At 29.3% G+C, this 25,352-nt stretch overlaps 13 protein-coding genes across 13 annotated transcripts; 8 read left to right on the forward strand and 5 right to left on the reverse strand.

Moving 5' to 3' along the window:
• Positions 1-184: 184 nt before the first annotated feature.
• T551_00202 (AMP-activated serine/threonine-protein kinase regulatory subunit SNF4) lies at positions 185-1,470 on the reverse strand (the record flags this gene model as incomplete). The annotated part of the gene is made up of 8 exons (XM_018372469.1): positions 185-364; positions 408-479; positions 525-562; positions 605-764; positions 809-1,008; positions 1,059-1,217; positions 1,262-1,385; positions 1,435-1,470. 8 exons carry the CDS (start codon positions 1,468-1,470, stop codon positions 185-187), a joined length of 969 nt encoding a protein of 322 aa, XP_018231409.1.
• A 256-nt stretch (positions 1,471-1,726) lies between these two features.
• T551_00203 (uncharacterized protein) lies at positions 1,727-2,917 on the forward strand (the record flags this gene model as incomplete). Its single annotated transcript, XM_018372470.1, has 3 exons — positions 1,727-1,966; positions 2,005-2,470; positions 2,517-2,917. 3 exons carry the CDS (start codon positions 1,727-1,729, stop codon positions 2,915-2,917), a joined length of 1,107 nt encoding a protein of 368 aa, XP_018231410.1.
• Positions 2,918-3,083: 166 nt separating this feature from the next.
• On the reverse strand, positions 3,084-3,770 carry T551_00204 (uncharacterized protein; the record flags this gene model as incomplete). The annotated part of the gene is made up of 5 exons (XM_018372471.1): positions 3,084-3,172; positions 3,214-3,344; positions 3,393-3,413; positions 3,461-3,583; positions 3,631-3,770. 5 exons carry the CDS (start codon positions 3,768-3,770, stop codon positions 3,084-3,086), a joined length of 504 nt encoding a protein of 167 aa, XP_018231411.1.
• A 305-nt stretch (positions 3,771-4,075) lies between these two features.
• T551_00205 (uncharacterized protein) lies at positions 4,076-6,006 on the forward strand (the record flags this gene model as incomplete). The annotated part of the gene is made up of 9 exons (XM_018372472.1): positions 4,076-4,132; positions 4,180-4,537; positions 4,579-4,619; positions 4,667-4,825; positions 4,871-4,990; positions 5,033-5,255; positions 5,303-5,744; positions 5,787-5,865; positions 5,908-6,006. The coding sequence occupies 9 exons, from the start codon at positions 4,076-4,078 to the stop codon at positions 6,004-6,006; spliced, it is 1,578 nt and encodes a 525-aa protein (XP_018231412.1).
• Positions 6,007-6,858: 852 nt separating this feature from the next.
• T551_00206 (serine C-palmitoyltransferase LCB2) lies at positions 6,859-9,090 on the reverse strand (the record flags this gene model as incomplete). Its single annotated transcript, XM_018372473.1, has 6 exons — positions 6,859-7,022; positions 7,067-7,251; positions 7,302-7,693; positions 7,734-8,116; positions 8,165-8,465; positions 8,518-9,090. The coding sequence occupies 6 exons, from the start codon at positions 9,088-9,090 to the stop codon at positions 6,859-6,861; spliced, it is 1,998 nt and encodes a 665-aa protein (XP_018231413.1).
• A 1,119-nt stretch (positions 9,091-10,209) lies between these two features.
• On the forward strand, positions 10,210-12,254 carry T551_00207 (uncharacterized protein; the record flags this gene model as incomplete). The annotated part of the gene is made up of 2 exons (XM_018372474.1): positions 10,210-10,438; positions 10,501-12,254. Exons 1-2 carry the CDS (start codon positions 10,258-10,260, stop codon positions 12,252-12,254), a joined length of 1,935 nt encoding a protein of 644 aa, XP_018231414.1. The 5' UTR covers positions 10,210-10,257.
• A 464-nt stretch (positions 12,255-12,718) lies between these two features.
• T551_00208 (40S ribosomal protein S1) lies at positions 12,719-13,768 on the forward strand. Its single transcript, XM_018372475.1, has 4 exons — positions 12,719-12,781; positions 12,867-12,943; positions 12,986-13,531; positions 13,575-13,768. The coding sequence occupies exons 1-4, from the start codon at positions 12,778-12,780 to the stop codon at positions 13,716-13,718; spliced, it is 771 nt and encodes a 256-aa protein (XP_018231415.1). The 5' UTR covers positions 12,719-12,777; the 3' UTR covers positions 13,719-13,768.
• A 529-nt stretch (positions 13,769-14,297) lies between these two features.
• On the reverse strand, positions 14,298-15,604 carry T551_00209 (uncharacterized protein; the record flags this gene model as incomplete). The annotated part of the gene is made up of 5 exons (XM_018372476.1): positions 14,298-14,359; positions 14,409-14,860; positions 14,997-15,121; positions 15,392-15,440; positions 15,480-15,604. The coding sequence occupies 5 exons, from the start codon at positions 15,602-15,604 to the stop codon at positions 14,298-14,300; spliced, it is 813 nt and encodes a 270-aa protein (XP_018231416.1).
• A 378-nt stretch (positions 15,605-15,982) lies between these two features.
• On the forward strand, positions 15,983-16,532 carry T551_00210 (uncharacterized protein; the record flags this gene model as incomplete). Its single annotated transcript, XM_018372477.1, has 3 exons — positions 15,983-16,237; positions 16,279-16,450; positions 16,495-16,532. 3 exons carry the CDS (start codon positions 15,983-15,985, stop codon positions 16,530-16,532), a joined length of 465 nt encoding a protein of 154 aa, XP_018231417.1.
• A 297-nt stretch (positions 16,533-16,829) lies between these two features.
• Positions 16,830-17,907, forward strand: T551_00211 (uncharacterized protein; the record flags this gene model as incomplete). The annotated part of the gene is made up of 4 exons (XM_018372478.1): positions 16,830-16,914; positions 16,962-17,031; positions 17,102-17,223; positions 17,267-17,907. The coding sequence occupies 4 exons, from the start codon at positions 16,830-16,832 to the stop codon at positions 17,905-17,907; spliced, it is 918 nt and encodes a 305-aa protein (XP_018231418.1).
• A 409-nt stretch (positions 17,908-18,316) lies between these two features.
• T551_00212 (uncharacterized protein) lies at positions 18,317-18,768 on the reverse strand (the record flags this gene model as incomplete). Its single annotated transcript, XM_018372479.1, has 2 exons — positions 18,317-18,636; positions 18,684-18,768. The coding sequence occupies 2 exons, from the start codon at positions 18,766-18,768 to the stop codon at positions 18,317-18,319; spliced, it is 405 nt and encodes a 134-aa protein (XP_018231419.1).
• A 527-nt stretch (positions 18,769-19,295) lies between these two features.
• On the forward strand, positions 19,296-22,629 carry T551_00213 (uncharacterized protein; the record flags this gene model as incomplete). The annotated part of the gene is made up of 7 exons (XM_018372480.1): positions 19,296-20,297; positions 20,339-21,736; positions 21,783-22,057; positions 22,098-22,216; positions 22,262-22,316; positions 22,358-22,394; positions 22,441-22,629. The coding sequence occupies 7 exons, from the start codon at positions 19,296-19,298 to the stop codon at positions 22,627-22,629; spliced, it is 3,075 nt and encodes a 1,024-aa protein (XP_018231420.1).
• Positions 22,630-22,939: 310 nt separating this feature from the next.
• Positions 22,940-25,209, forward strand: T551_00214 (uncharacterized protein; the record flags this gene model as incomplete). The annotated part of the gene is made up of 10 exons (XM_018372481.1): positions 22,940-23,408; positions 23,449-23,774; positions 23,819-23,926; positions 23,970-24,119; positions 24,167-24,265; positions 24,311-24,403; positions 24,449-24,702; positions 24,746-24,845; positions 24,890-25,065; positions 25,113-25,209. 10 exons carry the CDS (start codon positions 22,940-22,942, stop codon positions 25,207-25,209), a joined length of 1,872 nt encoding a protein of 623 aa, XP_018231421.1.
• Positions 25,210-25,352: the final 143 nt, after the last annotated feature.

The following is a 25,352-nucleotide window of genomic DNA, read 5'->3' on the forward strand; positions in this document are numbered from 1 at the left end:
TTAAAGCCATTAACATCAAATTACAAGCAATTATACCATATTACTTAATAAAATATCATTATTTCATATCATTCATAGTATAAAAACTTACAATTGTAAACTACAGTACATTTTTAAAAACATTAAAATGAATTATATATTTAACATAAAAACCAATAAATTCATTAATATAATCTTTTCAAAATCACTGACTTGATGTTCCTTCAACCATAATATATCGTAAAATATCTGACAAAGACACTAAACCCTTCAAACGCCCATTTCTATCAACAACAATTAATCGATGAACCTTAGACCGTCTGATAACATCAAAAATACCATCCAAACAATCATTGTCTGTACATGTATGAACACCACCAAAATCCTATAGACTATTAGAAAAAGAAATCATTTATCAATTTTGTTACTTCAGAACGTCGTAACAAAGCTTCACCAACAGTAAGTCCCAAATCATAATATGAACCTGCCTGAATCAAAGACTATCATAATTAATTCTTCAGCAGCTATTTTTCCTTTAAACTTACCAAAGCATCTACTGCCTCATAAATATTCAATATGACACCTTAAATCTTATTTCCAATTTCAAATAAAAAGAAAAACATACCATCAGAATCTACAATGGGAACACTTGATATTCTTCTTTTCGCAAGCAAATAAATCACATCAATAACAGGAGTATCCATACTTGCAGTTGCAAGATCATCATATGTCCCAATAGATAAATCACATAACGGCTTTTGAAGCATTTTTGTTTCTTTATTACACTATTTCGAACCTTAGTATAATAAAAAAAGAATATCAAAGATACATTCAAAGCAATAAATTTCAATATACGGTATTGTGTCAAAACACTTACAACAACCTCGTGAAATGTTTCATCATCATGGTCAATAAGAGGAATACGTTTTGCTTTAGTTAATCGAATCCTTTCACATGCTTCATAAAGGCTTCGCATAGGATTAATAGAAATCGTTTCTAAAGGAGGAGCATTAATGCTCTTTTCAATATCTAATCCAATCCAATCAAAAACACAGTTTCAATCCATACAAATGCTCTACCTCTTAAACCATTTAATTTTAACTTTCCAATATCCTCCAAGGCCTGAACATATGATACATTTTGATGATAATATTGAATTACATTGATAAAATCCGAGGCTGTCAATAAACCAGCAAAAGTACAGGTCTTAGTATTCCATAAAGGCGCTGAGACAATATCTAAAAGATTAACATATGTTACCAAATATCAATTAAATATTTACTGTTCTGCGCCAAAATTGTAAGACTTTTCTTAACTAAAAGCTCCGTATCCAAAACAATCATCCGAAAACTCACCGGCAGCACATCATAACATGTTTTTGACCGGATAAATTGCCGAATAGACTCCTAAAAACAAAATAAATTCTTAAAATACATAGAATAACAACTCATCTACAAGTGCTTCTAGCTGGAGTCTATCTATCTTCTCCATATAAACCGTTTTATTAATACCGTTTTAACAAACTTAACCTGCTCTATCCAACCTTTTTCCGCCAGAAAAACCCAAATTTAAAATAATTACTATGCTTAAAATATCTTGCAATCTTAAAACTATACTATTAATTGATCAAACCTAATATCAACAATTTTCCAAATTCATTGTCAATAATTTAATTTTCAAGCATTTTTTAGAATCGAAAGCATCACAATTTTTATCAAAAGTAAATCATTTCTTTAAATAAATATAAATGAAAGCAATTAAAAATTTAACTCAGAAATATCATCTTCTGAAACACAATTATTTATGCCATTTCTACAGTACTTTTAAAGAACCCTTTAATAAAGGCATGACACGACTCAGTCCAGATCGACAATTAATTGAAATCTACGGGACAGATGCAAGAAAATTCCTTCAAAGTATGATATCTAATAATATCCCCCAATCAGGTCCTAATGTGGGTGTTTTTGCCGGGTTTTTACAACCTCAGGTATTAAACAAAATATTTAATAATTTATTAATTTTCAGGGACGAATCTTATGTGATGTTTTTATATATCCAGTTGTACATAACACTATATGGAGGAAAAATAGAGGTGGACAATATAACAATGATGAGGAAGCATTTTTTATTGAATGTGATTCACAAAGTGTAGAAAATTTAATAGATCATTTAAAACGCTATAAACTTCGCTCAAAATTATCTTTACGCTTGGTAAATAATGAAGAATGGAATATTTGGTCATCATGGGGTGTAGATATATCAGAAAGCAATGAAAAAAATGAAATAATTGGATGTCGTGACTATCGTGCGCCTGGATTAGGTAGAAGAGATATTTTACCTGGTAATGCAAAACCTGAATTTGAAGCAAATGAAATGCCACCAGAAAGCTATAAAATAAGAAGGTATCTTTATGGAGTTCCGGAAGGTCCTAATGAAATTTTTGAAAATATTGCATTTCCTATCGAAAGTTGTATCGACTACATGGGTGGAAGTATTTCTTAACGTTTGTACATTAGAAAAAGTTAATGTCTTAATAGTTAACTTTTATAAGGGATGCTATATTGGTCAAGAGCTTACAACAAGAATTTATCATACAGGTGTTGTAAGAAAACGAATTGTTCCTATCTCTTTATATAACTCCGACAACTCTCCACCATCTAAACTTGAATATATTCCATCTACAAAAGTTCATATGCCTATGAAAGCAAGCCCTATTGTAAGACAAGATGCTAAAGAGAAAAATGTGGGAAAATTTTGCTCAGGAATAGGAAATATTGGATTAGGGCTTATGCGTTTAGATAGTGTGTTTATTGAAAGCGAAAAGGACAAAAAATGCATTATCAACTATGTAGACGAACACAATAATGACTGTACTATTGGAGTTAAAGCTTTTCAGCCATGGTGGTGGCCCCCAAAACAAATTAGCAACTATTGTTAATAATATATTTTATTTAAAAAGGAAGACCAAAAGAAAATTAATCAACAGCATACCCTATTTTAAATAAAAATGAATCAAAAATATTTTTATCTCAAAAAACATTAATTAGTTCTTTTTTATATATATTAGTTCATTTAATATAAAACTATATTCTATTCAATTTATTTTAAAGTTTTTCCTCTTTAAGACCATCCTTAAAAAATATCATATATGGAGTAACCCCATCTTCACGATAATTTAATAATACTACCATTCCTACACTCATCAGATCACGAATCTATTAAAAAAAAACCGACCATCTGGATTCATGCTTTCACCTACATAAAAATCATAATCCTTAAAATTAGCAAGGATTTTTTTAACAAATGCCGTAACGCCTTTCTCAAATGCTTCAACTCGATCAGGAGAGTGTACCTGCAAATATTCCCTATATACTCATTTATAATATTCCAATATGTAAACAATATATCACTACCTAAGTTTCTTCATATATCCCCTAATTTACAAATCAATTTTATATATAAAAATATAAATCAATTTCACTTAAGATAAAGTTGATAATCCTTCTTTGTGTACGAAGTAGGAACCAAACGAAACGAATAAACAACATTATTAACTGTTTCTACACCATCTTCTAATACTTCTTCATTCTCTTCAGCAGATGGACTATATAAAACATTAAATACAAATAAGAACAAATAAACAGAATTTACTTGGCACCAATATCAACTTCTCCTGGTTTAATCTGAACCATATCACAATTAACTTCATATACCACATCGTCAACTTCTTTCAAAGAATATGCGTCAGAGATAAGCTCATCACCGCTTATGACATCTTTATAAAGAAGCATTTTTAATAATTTTTTCTAACGTTCTCATCGATAAGCGTTAAAAGAAAATTTATGAAAAACAGTCTTCCAAACATAACATGAAACGAGTTAAAAAATATCACTGTTTTCCTGAAACTAAAAAATATAAAATAAAATAGAAAAATTTAATAACAAAAGAAAGATATAAAAAAGTGTTTTATCTTTTTTGCAAGAAAAAATACCATTTTTACCTAAAGAAAAGTAATTAATGTTCTAAAATATCAGTTTTATAAATAATCAATGATTTCGGAAAAATAAACGATGAAACAATTATTTTCCAGTTAGAAATGGCTGAAGAGGAAGTTAAATCGTCATTTACATACACTACTCTTTTTACTCTACAGGTTTATTACAAAATAATACATTTTTTAACGCTTATTTAATATAATAGAAAAAAATACGCCATTTAAAAAGCTTATCTATAAGGAATATCACATTTAGACGCCCTTGTATGCATCCTATGTCATCTAAAACGCAAACATACAATAAATGTGATAATACAATATTTCCCAAGTCGGAAAATTATATTAAGCAATATGACCTAAGGGATCAAGGAAATGAATCTTCATTGGACGTTAATACTCCAGAAATAGAACAAGAGTCTTTATCTTCATACGAACTAAAACAACATAATACAAAAAGTAGCTTAGTAACCCATGAGGAATCATTATTACGTTTAGCACGCTTAGAAAATGTATTAAAAACTTACCTTGTGGATACTTTTTTTACACTTCATATTGATAATATTGGTATTTATATAAAAATACTAATAATATTATTAACTATTTAGAACATCCTTTATATATTAGTGAAATTGTTACGAAAACAATGGTTATTATTCTTACATATTCTATTTACATACTAAATATTATATGTAGAATCCAGATTTTTTATCTTTTGATTTTTCACTATTAAAAACAACATTTGGTCGTTTATCCTCTTTTACAGTATGTATTTGGATATCAAGTGAAGGGTCTTTTCAATTATTAATGAAACAGCCAATAAATCTTCAGTCTTTAAGTTATATTGGAGGAAATGTATAAATATAATATCTTGTATATTATTTTCTAACAGATAAGTAGTTATATTCTTTTAAATCAACTTTTCCACAAAATTGCATTATTTTAAAATTTAACGATGGATATTATTCATGTAATAATTTAACATACCAACCTTTATGCTTATCTATTAACTTTTCTAAAGTATTTACATCATTTATACTATTGGTCTACTAACAATAAAAGACTAAAGAATGTTATTCATATAATGATATTATGAAATTAAATACTTTAGAAAAATGTATTTGGGATACCAATAATTCTAAAAAAACATTAATAAAATCTCTCGAAAAATATTTAGATAAATATTACAAAATATTTAAAATTCAGAAGCAAAAAAACAAATCATCTAAACACTTATTAGAATTAGAAAGTACTATTATTCTTGAAAATAAAAAATTAAAAGAAGGTACATTATTTTTTCATCACCTGATATCTTAAATTTATTTAATTTAGCAAATGAATATAAGAATTCTCTTCAAAAGAGTTTAAATGCAAAACGAGAATCTATGAAAATAAGTTACCAGAATCAACAGAATGTTGCCAATTATCTTGAAGATGCCAAAAGGACTCTTCAATATAGAAGAGTGACTTTACGTCAAATTTTAGATAAAATATTAATACACCAATCTCATATTGTGACAGAACTACACAATATTTTTCCTATAGAACCCATTGTTGGTAAACCTCTTGATTTTACGATTTGCAATCTTTTGCTTCCAAACACAAATTATCATAAACATGATGAAGATTGTATTGCAGCTGCTTTAGGATATACAGCACATTTGATACATTTATTGTCTTTTTATTTAAGAATTCCTTTAAGATATCCTATTCGACCTATGTGTAGTCGTGCTGTTGTTGAAGATCCTATTAATGCTCTACATGGCTCTAAAACGTAATTATGGATTATTTTCTTATAAATTCTTAATAAAAATAGTTTTCCTTTATGGTCAAAAGGACATCATCATTCTCAATTTGATTTCGGTGTATTTCTTTTAAATAAAAATATAGAACAGGTAAATTTTTATAAACTATATTAATAAATTAACAAGAATTAGCTTATGAATTCTCAATCTCTGATTGTAACAAATTTACGACATACCCTTCCAAATTGTAAATGTCTTTTATTGCATATAGCTTCACATTCGTCTTTATAAAATTCTAAAATAATAATTTTCTAACTATAAAAACATTTTTGTATTATTTTCTAAGTATTTCTAAGCTTTGTTTATATATAATATCAGTATATATATGTATACATATAATTTCCAAATAAAATTTATAAAGATATAAAAAATTTAACAATTAAAACATTCAATATCGCTATTATTAAGAAATTAAACAGTATTAAAATTATCAACTTAAAATATTCTTTTAATTATAAATAGAAAAATTAGAAAAATGCTTTAAATTTTAATTAAAATCAATATATTCTTTTAAATTTTCTAATTACAAAACATTATTCTTATTACAAAAATAAGATTAAACGTTTATTTTTTCAATTTTTAAATTTAAATTATAAAAAGAAGCATTGAATCAAACTTTGATATAATATATAAATAATATTTGTCTTTTATAAACTCTTAATACCATAATCCCATAAACTAACCATAAAAATAAAATCAAAAATACATAATAAATAAATATATATATAATTTCTCAAATACAGACATTTCCTTAATATCAATAAATCGCACTTAAAAACATTAAGCCTTATAAACATCATAAGGAACATATTTTTTGTTTTAAAAATTTAATTGTAACAATATATACAAGCAGAGCTTTAAGAATATAACAGTCAAATCCTTAGATATAAAAAAACTCAGTATTCAGAAAAAATCCCAACTGACTCAAAATCTAAAAACAAACAAAAAACTTACACCAGCAAGTTAGAGCATATAAAAAGACTTTTGTAACTCAATTATATAATCCATATAAAAAAGTAAGAAATCACTAACATTGCGTAATTCATATTAGCATATATATTGCAAAGAAAGAAAAAAAATATTTTAATCTCTAACATCTTCCACACCTCGTTCAATAACATCTTTAAGATGCCAACGTGGAGGAGGATGATATACTTTATAAGCACCACTGAGAACATATTCCATATGTTTTAAACCAATATCTTCTCCAGCAACACCACTACTATTTTTAAGCTGAAGCAAATCACCTAAATGTATGTAAACAATAACATTTAACATATATTTTCCATACCAACTTCATCACATGCAGCTAAAAGCCTATCCAAATCATCTTTATTATGAGCAGCAGAAACACAAAACCGAACTCGCGATTCTACAAGAGGAGTTGCAGGATAGCCTACAACAACAACAGCAATTTTCCGTTCCAACATTAAACGAGAAAAAGCAGGCATTTTTCCAGGATTGTATAAAAGCACCCTAAAATCAATAAAAATTTTGGTAATTAACAATCTAAAATATAAACGTACGGCACAATAGGTGAATCATCATGCCCATAAACAATAAAGCCTAAACGTTTAAGTCCAAGACGAAGATATCGACTATTAAATGCAAGACGCTGTAAACGTATTTGTCCTTCATTTTGAGTCTCATCAAGAATCATATTAATACTAGAAATAATCTGAGAAACAACTATAGGACTCATTGATTCTGAAAAAAGTGACCCAGCATTAAAAAGTCGCAATTTATCAATTATATGCTTATCCGCTGCTATATATCCTCCAGAAGCACCAAAAGACTTAGTAAATGTACCCATCAAAATATCAACTTCAGATGGATCAATAGAAAAATAATCACATACACCTCGCCCACGAGGCCCAATAGCTCCAATACTATGTGCTTCATCTATATACAAATAAAACTAACATGGTTAACACAGAAAATGCATTTAAAATCAATACTTTATATCGTTTCTTTAGTGCAATAAGACCAGGTAAATTACAAAGAGTGCCTTCCATAGAATACAATCCTTCTACAATAACAAGAATTTTCTTCCAAGGTCTATGTGTACGATACTGACCCTGAGAAATACATTCCCTTAATAACTTTTCTAAATCTTCCATATTATTATGCTTAAACATTTTAATACTCGCTCCAGAAAGACGAGAGCCAAAACGAATAGATGAATGATTAAGCTCATCAGATATTATAAGACACCCTTTAGATACAAGAGCAGAAAATAGCGTTGCATTTGTAGCAAACCCCATACTATATATTGTTGCCGCAGGTTTTCCAACAAATCGAGCAACCAACGCTTCACATTGTACATGTAAATCAAGAGTGCCTAAGAGTAATATATATTATATATATTGTATGCGAAAATTAAAAATACCTGCATCAGATCTAGCTCCACAACTACTAAATTTCCATTTTTTAATAACCTCTTCGACGAAATCAGCACAAGGACCACTACTCTGTGCAAAACCCAAATAATTATATGAAGAAAGATTTAAGCATTCAACAAAATTTCCAGTAAAAGTAAAAGTTTCATTATAATCATAACTAACACGTTCAATCAATGTAATCATCCTACCTGGTACACCAGTAGTAGGCCTACTAAAGCAATCATTTAAACGCATTTTAAGACGTCTAATATAGAAATTATCAAAATCAGAATTAAGAGCTGCATATCCCTATTTCAAGTAAATTTAAATGTACCATGATATCTAAAAAGAACATAATTACATCATGTGCACGCAAATGACAGTATTTTTGTTTTTTAAATCTCTTGCCAAAAAAATCACGTATATGCCCCAATATAATAAGAATAAGATAAGAAAAATACGTCGTAATAAGATAATAATATGAAGGAGCATCCTCAATAATTGGAAGAACAGGTTTACCTTTAGGGTGCTGAGAAACAAACAAATGTGATGGATGTAAAAGAGGTGCAAACTGCGACGCCTTATTACTGCGCAACTCACTTTTACATATCTTTATTAAAGGCTTCAACTGAAGGTCAGCGCGCTTTCTTTCGTTTTTGAGATGTTTTTCATCTTTATAAAAACCAACATTTGAAAAATTAGAAGATAATGAAGTATCAGAAAGTAACGCATCGCGATAATTTAAAACAGAGTCACCACTTCTAGAAAAACCAAATGCACTGCTCGACAGAAATTGAGCAAACCCTCTGTGTGAGGACGAAAAAAAAGATATCAACTTCGATCCTTTGTTAAAAAGTAAAGATTGCTTATGACGTAAAAGTACTTCATTAGTTACATTTCCAGAAGATGTTTTACGCTGCGCTTTATGAGGCATAATCGCATTGTCTCTCTTAATAAAAATTACAATTTAATTAATAAAACAATTTTTTAGTTTCAATAAAAATTTCGATATAATTTTCATAAGCTTAACGTTGTGAATATAAATATTCAAAAATATATAAAATAAATTATATTTTCTAATATATAGAATAAAAAGGTAATAGTTATATGATAATTATTATATTTATATAAAAATAATATTTAAAATATTTTTTTATAAAAAATAAAATAAATTTATCAATAATACCATCTACGAACTCTGGTTAAATATATTTAATCATACTTTAAAGATAATATATCTAATAAAATACCTTTACAAATTCTATTAAACATTTTATAAGAAAAAAAATATATCAAACTTTTTTTTAAGAAAAATACTTCTATATTTTGTAAACTTTTTTTAAAACAAAGTTTTACATTATTAGATTCAAAACATTTTTATTCAAGATCAATGTATGAACAAATATATATATAACCAACAAATTTAAAATGATTATATATTTAAGTAAAAAATAAAATAAGTTTAAATGATTATTTAAAATTAGTTTTTTGATTTTTAAATGTACTTTTAATGTTGATTGTGATAGTTTTCATTTAAGATAGGAAATATACATTATTCTAGCTTTTAGGATATTTTGTTTATTGTACCTACAAACATAGATATCCGTATCAAGAAATATCATCACTTTCCTCAAATAACATTTATTATTATTATTTCTAATACAAATACATATCATTTACTCACCAGCCTCTCAAAACCCTAATATCTAAAATTCATCCAGATATTTCGAACTATAATTATTAATATACATAAAATATAATCTTTCTATAAAGTAACTCATTTAAACCATAAAACATTTATTTAACGTATTGTTTTTTATCCTCTATATAAAATTCAACTCTTTTATGTATAATCATTAAGTAAATTTATAAAATCTATATTGACATTTTGCTGCAACCAACCTCCATAGCAACCTATTCTGTTTATTATAAAAAAGCACAACTAATAGAAATAATAAAAAACAAAGACAAAATACAACTAGAGTTTCAAGACAATTCCAAATATCTTATGTTTTCTATACATTTTTATAGATTCTTTTGGAAATTTCTCTAAAATTTATATTTATTTTTATATATTTTTTTTTGAATTTGCTACAAAAATATGGCAGCAGCAAGCGTTGCACAAAACTGGACAACAGAACAACCACAATCATCATCTAGAATATCAAAATCGCGAGTCTCATTCTCGCATGCTTATCCTCATTATAATAAGTCTGATCATAACACAAATCATTATGGGTTTTCTCGTAACGGAAGCATACCAATTCCTAATAGACCTCAAGGTATTTCTTAATTACGATATTTTAAAACATATATATATATATATATCTGATTTAATGTGTAGACAATCGTTATAGTACAACTCGTCCTTTGTTACGCGTTAATCTTCGTTCAGCATCAGCAATTAATATGAATCATATTTATATGCAGCACCATCGTCCATATGCATCAGTGTTTTCTCCAGGATATCTTCGAAAAGAACTTCAACGTTCTATTCATTCTAAAGAACATCCTTTGATACCATCTATTCATTCTTTACATCATGTTTATCGACGATCTTCAGGAAAATACCCTCTAGATAAGCGTTTGGGAGTCACTCATAGTAATAAAAATCATGAAAAATCATTTTCTAATGCACCAATATCCTCTATTTATAATACTAATTCTCATGTTTCTAATGAAACCTTTCAAACAGAAGATACACGGATTCTTCATTATTCTACTAAGATAAATAATACACAAGCATTACCAAAGCTCTCTAAAAATGCAGAACAAGATTTTTTTATCCCATTTACTAATAATAACAAAGATGTACCTTCTCATTCATTTAATGAAAATATAGAGCCAAATATTAGCAATGATTCCTCTAAAATAAGAAGCTTAGAAGCAAACACTATTTCAGAGCATAATGGAAACTTTTTTGTTCCAGAAACTAGCAACAATGAACATAATGTTACTCAAAATAATCAACCTTCACAAACAAAATCTCTTAAAGCAAAGATTTTAAAAGTACTGTCTTTTTCATCATTACCGGCATTAGAAACTATAAGTACAAATAATCCAGATCATATAAAAAGTCATACATACACACAAAACACATTAAATAATACTACCCAATCTAGTAATATAGATATCAATTCTGATATATATTCTTTTTCAAAAAAAACAGCCTCATCAGACAATGTTTCAATATCTTCAACAGCATCATCTGCAAGTATAATGTTAAGGAAAATAAGTAAAGAAGGAAAAGGAATGCTTAAAAAATCAAAAAAAACATTGTCAAATATTCTAAGAAACAGCCTACATTTTGAAAACACCAACGCAGCAATATCTAAAGAATGTAAAAAAAACATAATAGAAGATATTAGTAAAGCTAGTGTAAAAATAGAAAGTATTCAGGATTCTTTTCAAGTTAACACAAAAAATTTTGAAATTACAGAAAATGACAATAATAATTTATTAACAGTTAATCTTGATAACCATGCAGAAGAACAAAGTAAAAGTATATACCAGGAAAAAGATGATTCCGAATCTAAATTAACATATGAAAATATTTCTGTAAATACTACATCAACAAATGATCCTATTAAGGAAAATGAAGAAGACCAACCTACATACTTTAAACCTTTTCCAAATACTAAAAAAGGAATTCTTAAGTGTATTACTCCAAATTGCTATAATTTTCTAACTGGATTAGATACTGATTGGTCATCAACAGCATCCAATTTTAAATCATCACATTCACTAACTGACCTTACAATTCAATTCACACCTCCTACTCCTTTAGAATTAGTTACATTTAATGACGTTCCCAATGCATTATCAGCAGAAACATCTATTACAAAAAATACAAAATCACTTAGTTTTTCGCCTAAAATAACAATTTATGATACATGGCCTTCATTCGAATATGACAGGAGAGGAGAAATTGCAACATGCAATCGACTAACTCCAATTCTAGCACAACGTATTAAAGAAGAACTTAATACATATAAACTCGATGAAATGGTAGCAATTTCAAATTTAATTTTTTATATAACTTATTTTAGATTGTACATGAACAGAGTCGAAGATTTACCCATTTTTTTAACTGATTGAAACCAAATTTGTTTTATGGCATTTATTTTAAACTTGAAAACGACAACAAAATACATGTTTTTTTTATAACTGTTACAACTTCTATTGGGCACATCGTTTTTGAACTTTTTTTAATACCTTATCATCAATAATATGTCTATTTTTAGGTTTATTAATTTACTATACACTGCATCTTGAAAAATGTATAACATAGTATTTGAATACTTTTCATGCTTTTGATGTGTTAAAAAAGCTATCTTATTCAATAATCTTTCGCCCATCATATGATGGCATTTGTTTAAAGTACTCAAATATTTATATTTTTATCTTTTTTTTTGAAATAAAAAATTCCCAACTTAATAACTCAACAATTTTATCCTTCAATCTATATAAAAACATACATTAGGCCTCACCAGATTCATATTTCAATCACTTCTAAACCTAACCCTACTTCAACGAAAAAACAATTAAGACTGCAGGGTTAGGTCAAGATAATTAAAAAACGGTCTCGACAAACGTCTCACAAACGTTCAGCAAATCAACTATGGGTAAGTAAATTAATAAATATCAGAAATATATTTTGAAAAAAATATAAAAATTGCATATTTTCAAGAATTAACTAATATACATTAGCGGTTGGAAAAAACAAACGACTTTCAAAAGGCAAAAAAGGAGTAAAAAAGAAAGTAACAGATCCATTTCTACGCAAAGTATATTGTATTATAGAAAAGCTATATAACTAAAAGAAATAGGATTGGTATGATTTAAAAGCACCATCTATGTTTGAAACACGGAACTTTGGAAAAACACTGGTGAATAGAAGTACCGGTATGAAAAATGCAAATGACTCACTACGGGGACGAGTCATAGAAGTATCATTAGCAGATCTTCAAAAAGATGAAGAACATGCATTTAGGAAAATTAAGCTTCAAATTGCAGAAGTTCAAGGGCGGGACTGTTTAACAAACTTTTATGGGATGTTAATGACATCTGATAAACTACGTTCTCTTGTTCGACGCTGGCAAACACTCATTGAAGCACATCAAGATGTTAAGACGACAGATGGCTATGTGTTGAGACTGTTTGTTATTGGATTTACAAAACGCCGCACAAACCAAATCAAAAAAACAGCATATGCACAAACTTCTCAGATCCGACAAATCCGTAAAAAAATGTTTGAAATAATACAAAGAGAAGCATCTATGTGTTCAATGAAAGATCTTGTTCAGAAATTTATTCCTGAAGTTATTGGTCGTGAAATTACAAAATCAACACAGGGCATCTTTCCTCTGCAAAATGTACTTTATTCATATTCAGTTATCTATTAATTAATGTCTACAGGTATTTATTCGAAAGGTCAAGATTCTCAAAGCTCCACGTACCGATATTCAACGCCTTCTTGAATTACACGAAGAATCAGTTGAGGACACAGGTGTCAAGGTCTCTAAAGAATTTAAAAAATTAGATATTTTAGATTCTGTATAGTTTTTAACTCTTCTTCTAAACGTCAACTATCCTCCTTAAGACTCAGCCTCCAACTAGACGTCATGTTTTCATATAAGAGTTAAACGTTGAATTAATTTAAATAATTTTTCTAGCATATAAAATATATATTAAATATATAAAATAAAAAAATATAATTCCATAAATATCTTATTGTTGCATATTGGTATACACGCTCTGCCCGTATCATATTCTTTATCTAATCGAAATACTCAATACTTGATACAAATCAGAATATGCCGAAATAATAAATTAAATAATTAAGCTAAAATACTAAACTTAAATTCCAAAAACGCTCAACAATTCTTTACTCAAAAAATCTATTTAAGACTTTTACAGAATTTCTTAAAAAACATAATAGATATAAGCTAACAAACAATAGTTAAGCATAATTAAAGCAAATTCAATAATATGACTTCCATATAACTAAAATACAAAAAATTCATAACTGGAGTTCATCTTATACTAAATTCAAACCCAAAATTTAAATAAAACTTATCCCATAAAATAAACTCTTTTAATAAAAATTTCATTATATTTAAATTAAACCCAGATTAAGATCTAGTTAGTCTGAAGAAAATCCTCTACAGATGAAAGAACATGTTCAAATTGTTCAACATGAACTTTATTTGTTAATCGCAAAAATACATTTTTTATTAATATTCCACTTACTCCAATGACCACCATCAAGTGTAACAATATTTGCAAAAGGAAAAACACGATAAACATCTGAAAGACGTGCGTCAGACACATAATTGCTGTATCGACCACGAATAAATAATGTTGGTCCAGAAAAAACACCATTAAACGGAAAATCACCAAGAGCAGGTAATGAACGTATAAGTAATGGCAATGGCAATCGTGCATGAAGCCGCCCATCAGATCCACGTACAAGATTTGAAAGTAAAAACGCACGTAAAGACTCATCGGGCACCATATTCTTAAGCATTTCTGTAGCAGACCGACGATCCAATGGTTGCGCAGATGCAACACGCAAAAGTGCACATGCTGAAGTACGAATATTCTCATCCACATCAGCAAGAACAGGCGCATTGTCGACCAATATAAGCCCTGCTACACACGTTGGTAGTGTTAACGCTACTCCCATAGACACCTTTGCACCCCTAAAAATAATAAAAATAAAAGTCAAATAAAATTTTTACTGAAACTGAAGAATCACATGAAATCATTTTAAAATTCTAAGCTCCAATTGAACATTAATTAAACACTTCATGAATGCTTCAGTTACATAAAACTTACATAGAATGACCAAGAAGAACTACAGAACTTAAACGATGTTGCTCAACAAAAGCAATTACATCTGAAGTCATAGAACGATAATCGTGCGGCTCAGCATGTGGACTACGCCCATGATTACGCAAATCCTAAGCCATCATTAGCATGAAAAATATAGTAAAACATTAAAAAGCAAAAACTCAATTAGGAATCCAAAAGCTGTAAATGAAAAATAGACAGAATATTAAACAAATACTATTGTTTTTACTGAAAACCAATATACTGAACGTATTGTTAAAGCAATTTAATTAAATCTTGAAAATAGCTTAAATATAATCATAAAAATAGCTTAATAATAAAATAAAAAAGGAATAAAATAAAATGTAAAATGTTTTTTAAAGCTAGAAAAAAAAACCCACCAATGCAAAGAATGTACGCTGAGTGCGTTCATGAAGCACACGACAAAAGCTAAAAAGTTAACTAAAAAAGTATAAAAAAAGAGTATACGTATGCCAATTGGATTTTGAACCTAAAAATCCATGAAGAACAAGAACAGAAGGCTTAATAGAAGCTGAACAACCCTTCAGTGCATACTTTGTAAAAGAAAGCTGAACAGATGAACTAATATTCATTTTTTTAAAGTTCCAAATCTCGATAAGAACCACAAACAAAAAAAAGTTAAAAAAATCATAAAACATATAAAAACAGTAAAATATCTATTAATTCAGAATACATTTATTATTATATTAGAACAAAAAATTCAATACAAAAATACACCTATTAAAATTTATACACAAGCAAAAGATAAAAAAAGCAGCGTAAAAAACAAAAATTTAAAAACCTTATAGAACAAATAAAAACATAGGGAAATTGTATTTATATAAAATATAAACATCTATCTACAAAAAGATAAAGAATCTAAACCTCAAAACAAAGACAGGGAAAAAATAAATTGAAACCAAGAAAATATTGCCAAAAACAAAAAAATAAAGATAAAAAAGCAACTACATATGGCATCCACACAACCAGCAACATTAGCAATTCGCACAATGGCATCTCGAACACTAGAAGAAGCGAGACAACGAGTTTTAAGACAGTATCGTGCATGGCAAAGAGCAACACCCATCATTGTACAAATGTACCAGCTAGACATACCAGTGTCCATAGTACGGTCTTGTTTACGAAATGCATATTCAAAAAACAAAGGAATCACAAATCTTAAGGCACTTGATATTCTTATTTTCCAGGGTCATGCCGAATACCAAGTATAAACTGTTCCTGCAATATTTAACTCACATTTACACAGGAAACGCTTAATTTTTGGAAACAACCTACACATGTGATGGCATTTTTGCAAAAATATATGCCGTTAAATGAAACACTTCAACAAAGTAGCCGACTACATAACACTGCTTTGAGTAGTCCAACATTAAATAACATGATAGGAAATGCCTTAACAGTAGGAAAGGAAAAACAAGGTAATATTGATAAATGCGTTGCATTTGGAATTCATTAATAATAGTCAATTTTCTTGAAACGTTTCTTAGCGGTAAATCATAAATAAGGAATCAACAAACTCATATAACTAATAATACATCAACACTAAATGTAAATACCTAAGTATTATTGAAAAAATCTAATTGATTACTTTATTAGCTTTCACAATTATCCTGTTATTCAACCAAATCTTTAATTATTCAGCATTTTCATCTTATAATCAGCCATTCAAATAACTTCTTCTATTAATTTAGCTCTTATAATACAGATCATCAATCTAATATCTCCTTTTATGACATCTTACTTAGATTTGTGTATTTTCACTTTCTAGTAACTTCCGTTCAGCCACATCCGCTCGACATGTCAGTGCACAAATATAAACAACAAGCAGATGCAGCGTACAAGCGGGGCGACTTTGATACAGCAGTGGTATTCTATACGAAAGGTAAAGATGGGAAAATACATAGATAATAACATTGATGCGTTTTTCAGCACTTCAAAAAACATCAAGCGATTTAAGGCTTTGGACAAATCGTGCACAAACATTTTTACAACTTCAAAGGTTAGTTCGTTTTCAGCAGTAGCTACAGAAGCTTGAAAAAGTTTCAAAAACTAGTACTAATTAATTTCAGATGGCAAGAAGCTATAAAAGATTGCACATTGGTTCTGGAAAAAGATCCGACGCATCAGAAAGCTCTTTTTCGGCGTGGTAAAGCATATGCACAACTTGGAGAAGTCGAAGCAGCAAGAAAAGGTACTAGAGTGTCCTCATAAATAAAGTAAAACTAATATTATAGACTGGAAGTATCTTCAAACTCTTCAACCAGAAAATCAAGCAGTTATTAATGCATTAAATGAACTAGAACAAAATTGTGCAGAACTAAAGCAAAAAAAAGACAATGAGGATGACCTAACTTGTATAAAAAAACACATTTATATCAATGAAGTCGATGCATTGCCACCTTGGGCAGAAAACGACTCAAAACAACCTACTAATACATTGTTAAAACCCTTATCTTGGAATAAATTAGAAACACCAACACTACAAACACTTACACAAAAGCTCCGAACAACATGCGATACAGAAGCATCACAACACGATCGACTTATATATTTTTTTCTAATAGATGCTACAACACTACCTCGACTATTTGGTACAGCTGGTTTAGAAGGGATCTTTCTAGAGACATTTTTGCATGCAATCGAACATGTATATATTCATGCAGAAAATCGAAAAGCATGGTGGAAACAAAGTCTTGCACTACTTGAGCAGCTCTCAGTTTGTGCACGTTTTGATATTGCAATTTTATTTGTTAAAAAAACAACACTCGAACGACTCGATCAATTGTTGCAACAAGCAGCAAATGAGCCTGATAGACAATCCTATCAAGCTATTTGGAAAGCATGGATGTGCCAAAAAAGTATAAATCACTCATAAAACACATTAAACAACATTGTACTTAAATAATACATTACACAACATACCAAGCAATATACTAGCCAGAATTTTAACAAATATGCCAACTACAACACTCAACATATGCTAGAAGAAATGCTGACAAGAAATGTTGACAATATATTAAATACCAAGCTAAAAACTTGACAGCCATATAAAAGATTACATTAAAAACTGTATTAAAGAAACTAAATGTTAAACGAAACTAAATAACGAATTAAACAATAAATTAAAAAGCAAATTAAATAATATAAATAATGCAAAACCAAAACTGCAAACATCCAAACACGTCAAAATCAAAAAGTATAAACCAAAACACCAGCCCACAAACCACATATCCCCATTCAAAAGATGATGCAAAAACTAATATCTAAAATATACATATACCGCTTTAATTACGTACTGGCGTAGAACGTTTATCCTGCTGATACAAGTCCAATGGAGGAAAAGAAACATAACCATCCTGCTCAAGAAACCCATGGCTATGGGTACCCGTATAAATACGGTTAAAAAAAGGAGATGACGGTGATACTGATGATTCTCCTGTCCCTCCATTCTGCAAACCGGATGCATGCCCCGAGCAACAAAGATCCACCTCTGATGAACCAGAACATGAAGAATGTTTCGATAACATGTCCAAACACGTTTCCCTCGGAAAAATCAGCGTCGGCGTCAGCTCTTCTACCTGCAGCGCAGACGTTGGCACAGCTGCTAAATATCCTCTATTTAATCTTTCATCTCCTTTTCTACTAACTTACCGTCAACTAAAACCTGTGGTTGAGAAACATAAAGCCCTTTTGAACGGTGCATTTGTTTCTCTTGTACTGACTCTACTTGTTTCATCGCGCTTGCCAATAACTAAACGAGGGCAATCGATAAAATTATCGGTACCGCGCACGCGTAACCGCGTAAGCTGCAAATCAAACCTACGATATTCTAACATTTAGAAATAAAGCAGATTTCAGAGAATATATGAAAGATTTTGGAATATATTGTTGAATCAAAGAGAAAATAGACTGAAAATTGGTAAAAAACTCAAAATTTAGTGATTGGCAGTATACAATTAATACAGAGCATAAGATCAAAGACAATATATATTGATTGAGCAGAAAACATATGTTTTATTGGCAAAAAGCAGTAGATTAAACAAAAAACAAATATCATAGATAGTAAGGCATAGTTTCAGTGAATACCCAACGGTTTAGAATATATATTCTACAGTTTTAAGGCATATTCTGGTTTTAAGGGATAGTGTAATTGTAAAACAGATATTCAAGGACTTGACGCATATACTGAATATTTTAGGACGCATATTCAATTCTATAGGATATATATTTGAAAACAAATAGCTTTAAAATAACAAAGATACCATGGCTCCACCAGCAAAGAAACCCAAACGACAATTATCTAATGATACTAAATTAATAAACAAATTGAAAAACATTATTGGGCACAATGTAAATTCGGATGCTTTAGAACAGCTTATTGAAAGCTCGAAAGGTAATTTAGAAAAAGCAGTAAATATGTATTTTGATAAAACATGGGAAACAACGGCAACAAAGCCATGGTCTCGACGATATATTGGAAGTTTTGGGCTAGAAGGGTGGACAAGTGTATCAGGAAAAGCGCTTTTATCAGCGGGAGAAGTTGTTGTATTGAAGAAACAAGCATTTTGGGGAAGTAAGGGGGGTTCGAAGCTGACACAGATACAACGAGGAGCAAAAAGAAGTGATTTAGGTCGTAAAGCATCTAGTATTATTAGATTCTATAATTCAAAGGGAGTGGAAGTAGGACGCATTCCACAAGAACCAACAGTATATATGTCTTTCTTGTTAGATCAAAATACATGTACATTTTCAGCAAACTGTGTTTATGCGCCACTTGAAATGAAAATAGGTGTGTGTTTTCATATATATATTTATTATTTAATAGTAGGCGACAAGGTACTGCTTCAAATTACATGTTTTATTCACCGACATGCGTTTTCCACTCTAAAACATTCATCATTTCAGGAAAAGAGCACCAGAGAGGTTTCAAAGGTAGAAGAAATACTTGAACTGCATCGAATGTCTATTCTATGGCTTTTAACAAAAATTGGACTTGAACCGGATCATTCGAAAACTTCAGAGTATAAGACCACCCTTATAGAAGTAATTAAGACGACGAAAAAAATATGCGAATCAGTTCCTTTTAAAACGGTTCATCTAAATTCATACAGTTCAGATGAATTGTCTCCAGAAGACCAAAATAAAGAACTTGAAAAAGAGCAACTTGATTTTCTATACAAAAACACAGAATCATATAATCCTAACATGAAAGAAATGGATCCTCCTTGTTCTTTTAATCTAGAGCTTAAGCCTTATCAAAAACAAGTAAATTTTTACATGTTTAGTTATTTTTCTTATCCTTTTAGGCTTTATATTGGATGGTAAACAAAGAACAAGAAAATAATTCATTAGAAGAAGCAAATTCAATACATCCGTTATGGAAAATATTTAGTTGGCCTTCTTATGATGAGAATGGGGAAAGACTCTGTCTTGAAAATACTGATAAGTTCTATGTTAATCCTTATTCTGGAAAACTAAGTCTTGAATTTCCTAAAGCAGATTATGCTTATTGCGGAGGGATATTAGCAGACGAAATGGGTCTTGGAAAAACAATTGAAATTCTTAGTCTTATTCATTCTAATAAGCCTAAAACACAATCAAATACTACATCATTTATTATAAATTCCAGTACATCTATAAAAGCTTGTAGAACAACACTCGTTGTTGTTCCTATGTCTTTACTTGAACAATGGCGCTCAGAAGCGGAAATTGCTTCAAAACCAAATAGTTTAAAGACTCAAGTTTATTATGGAATAGATAAGTCTATTGATATTTTGACACAATGTCAAACTAGTAATCAACCAGATTTACTTATAACAAGTTATGGAATTGTTCTTTCTGAATGGTCTCAGATGATTGCAAACGATAAAGCTTTTAATTTATTTGGAATTGATTTCTATCGAGTTGTTTTAGATGAGGCACATTATATAAGAAACAGACTTAGTAAAACAGCAAAAGCCTGTTCTGCTTTAAATGCAAAAAGACGATGGGTATTAACTGGAACACCGATAGTAAACAAATTGGAAGATCTTTTTAGTCTTGTTCATTTTTTGAAAATTGAACCCTGGGGTAATTTTGTATTTTGGAAAACTTTTGTTACTGTTCCATTTGAATCAAAGAATATTTCTCATGCTTTAAATACTGTAAGTATGATTTTTCGAAATTTTGTTTTACGTCGAACAAAAACAACAAAAGATATACATGGTAATTTGATTATTAGTCTCCCTCCTAAAGAAATTATAACAGAGGAAATTATTTTATCTCCTAAGGAAAGAGAAATTTATGATCTTATTTATACCAAAGCAAAACAAACTTTTATTGAAAACTCAGCAGCAGGTACTATATTTAAGAATTATATAACAATTTTGACAATGTTATTACGCTTACGCCAAAGCTGTTGTCATCCATCTTTAATTAAGCATAGTGCAAAAAATGATCTTTTTGATATATTATTTCATAAAGAAGATATTAATGATTCTATTGATATTAATAATGACATAGATCTCAGAAAATTAATTGAACCATTCAATGATCAAATTACTAAAGAACAAAATATTAATACATATACTACTTATGCTATCAAAAATATTTTGGAAAAATCAGACAGCGAATGTCCTATTTGTTCTGCTGATCCCATAATTGAAGAAGCTGTTACACCTTGCTGGCATATGGCATGTAAATCTTGTCTTGAACAACACATAAAAGTGTGTTTTTTTTCAAAAACTCTATAGTTTACTAATATTTTTCAAGTTTCAAGAATCCCGTGGGGAAAAACCTTTATGTCATATATGCCGATTGCCAATTGATAAACGAAATATTTATTATATTATTCGCAGAAAAAACAGTGATACTGCTAATCATAATTGTCAAGTTATATTACGCAAATCTACATTCATTTCTTCCTCAAAAATAAACGCATTAATTAAACATTTATTTGCATTAAAGACATCAGATCCTTATAGTAAGTCTATTGTATTTAGCCAATTTACATCATTTCTCGATCTAATAGAAATCTATATAAAACGGTAATTAAACCGGACTATCATATATTTATTAATTTTTTAGAGATAATTTTGAATTTCTTCGTTTAGATGGGGGAATGGCAATGAAAGAGCGCTCAATTGTTTTAGAAAAGTTCCGTTCAGAAAAAAAAGGACTAATTTTATTAGTTTCTCAAAAATCAGGTAATATTATCATTTCTATAAATTTTAATTTTTAAACATTCAAAGGCAATGTTGGTTTAAATTTAACAGTTGCATCATCAGTTTTCATTCTTGATCCATGGTTTGCATAAAATTTATAATTAAGCGACTTATATTTATCAGGTGGAATTTTACTATGGAAGATCAAGCCGTAGACAGGGTTAGTTTAAGGCTTTAAAATTCAGAATAATTTTAAAATTATATAGGTGCATCGCATAGGTCAAACTTGTCCTGTCAAAGTCATACGTTTTATCGTCAAAAACTCAGTAGAAGAAAAAATGATACAGATATGTAAACGTAAATCAGCTCTTGCAAATATTTCTGTGGTGGAGCATCAATCACGTGAGGAAATGACAAAACAACGTTTAGAAGAATTAAAAACACTTTTTGAATAAATCTACATAAAAAATTTTTGGAAATTATATGTTATCTGAATAAACGTAAAGACTATACTTTTAATTTAAATACAGAGAAACTAAATTTCTATAATTATAATATTAGAATTGTACCATAAAATGTATCCTTTTTATAAAAATACATTTTTAAATCAACAACCTAGCTTATCAAAATTTCAGATAAATTTCAGTTGTCATAGTAACGGATATTTATTTACATTTCATCTAACGAAAATTGCGTCTTCAAAGTTTTCTAAGAAATAAAGACATTAAAAACGTATTATTTTAAATATTAAATTAATGTTTTTAGATGGAAGATATTCAGGAGAACTTTAGAAGATCTCCCGTATTAAGAAACAATGTTCAGCATCAAACACTTTCATCATCAAAAAGTCATTTAAGCACAGATTCACTACTTTCAAGGAATAGTCGATCAGGACTAGTTGCCGTTCCAGAAAATTTCACGAGTATAGAAGGGCTTTCAGATCGTCTTGGAAATTTACGGTTTAAAAAAGCAGGAAAAGAAAATGAAGGACAATTTAATTGCTCAGAGATCAAGGACAACTTATCTTTGAAAAACAAAAACGAATCTCCAGAAAAAAACAGTTTGAAAAAAGAAACAAAACAAATTGAAGTGCAGAAACAAGAAAATTCAGATCCAGACTCAAAACATGAACCAGAGATTCGGACATGGAGTACACATAAAGGACTTACATTAACTGAAATTGAAAAAATATCAAAACCAAAAGTAAAAAGGCTCGTTAATGTTTGTCAAATATGTAAGAAAAACTTACTATTTTTTGCATTAATATTTTTTAGTTTTTCTTGATCATTATTTTGACAAGCTACGTTATCTCTACGAAAGACAACAACGAACAGAAAAGTTCCACGAATGGGCAAAAAAACAAATAAAAGAAGGGAAATTAACAAGCTCAGAGCACGCTGCAGCATGGAAATGTCACTGCCATACAGAACGAACTACACTTCGAAAAAGGCGTGCCAAAATGAAACAAGAAAATTTTCATATTATTGCACAAATTGGCCAAGGAGGATATGGAAGCGTTCATTTAGCACAAATGAAAGACACAAAAGAGATTGTTGCTCTTAAAAAGATGAGCAAAAAATTACTACATAAATTGGATGAGGTCAGTTTATATATATGTGTATATATATATATATATCGACATAGATACGCCATGTGCTTACAGAACGTGACATTCTTACTAATTCAACATCTCCTTGGCTTGTTCGCCTTCTTTATGCCTTCCAGGACCCTGATTATTTATTCTTTGCTATGGTAAATATACAATTAAAATAATAAATGAGCTAAAAAGGTTTAGGAATATGTTCCAGGTGGTGACTTTCGTTCTCTTTTATGCAACAGTGGAGTTTTGCGTGACGAACATGCGAAGTTCTATCTATCTGAAATGTTTATGTCAGTAGATGCTCTTCATCGTCTTGGATATATTCATAGGGACTTAAAACCAGAGGTAAAATAGCAATATATGTTACGGTGCTTTCTATTAATTAATCCCAGAATTTTCTTATTGATTCTAAAGGTCATATAAAACTTACTGATTTTGGACTTGCATCTGGAATAATTAATTCTCAAAAAATAGAGTCTTTGCGACTCAAGGTGGATATTATGTATATGATTTTAAATAAAATTCATCGTTATTAGCTTGATCAGATCAAAAATCTAGAAGTTCCTATCAGATCTGCAACTGAGCGCCGAGATATTCATAAAACTTTGAAAATGCAAGAATTAAATTATGTAAATAGCTTTTCAAGAATGTTCTTAAGTATTAAGGCAATTTAGGCTAATTCTATTGTTGGATCACCTGATTATATGGCACCAGAAATTCTTAACGGCCATGATTACGATTTTACAGTAGACTATTGGTCTCTTGGTTGCATCCTTTTCGAATGCTTAACAGGTTATCCTCCATTTTCAGGAAAAAACATGAACGAAACCTGGTCTAACTTAAAAAACTGGAAATATACATTGATTAGACCTATCTATGAAGAGAAAGAATTTAATATTCAAGACGAAACATGGGAAATGATCACAAAGTATAAAAATATATACAAAAAATAGTTTTTTAACAATTACTAGACTTATTACGAGCCCCAGAAGACGATTATCTAGCATTCAAGAAGTCAAAGAACAAAAGTATTTTAAACATATCGATTGGACAAAACTTCGCCAACAAGAAGTATATAATTTTATCGTCTACAACTTAATATTTATCCTTTCTAGGCACCTTTTGTTCCAGATCTTGATTCAGAATTCGATCATGGCTATTTTGATGATTTTACAAACGAAGCTGACATGCTAAAATATAAAGAAGTCTATGAGAAACAATCCTCTGTTGAAGCTATGGAAGACCGTTACGAAAAAATCCGTCCTTCTGTTTTCGTTGGGTTTACATACAAGTATAATTAAAAAACAATTCAACTTATCAACTAATTTTATCTAACAGACACCAAAAAATTGTAGAAAGTAGTGGCATACAGGAAATCCCTAACCCTGTTAATAAGCTTCATAATAGAGAAGTGACCTTTGAAACATTATTCTAGATGTATTATCATTTTTATATAACTTTTTTGTTATATTTTTACACAATCAATAACATATTTCTATATAATAGAATTATTAGACATATTTTCATGTAACATAACTCCTTTTATGTATTTTTCCTTAGAACCTTACTTTTCAAATA

Source organism: Pneumocystis jirovecii (genome assembly GCF_001477535.1).
Source record: "Pneumocystis jirovecii RU7 chromosome Unknown supercont1.1, whole genome shotgun sequence".
Classification (NCBI taxonomy): Eukaryota; Fungi; Ascomycota; class Pneumocystomycetes; order Pneumocystales; family Pneumocystaceae; genus Pneumocystis; species Pneumocystis jirovecii.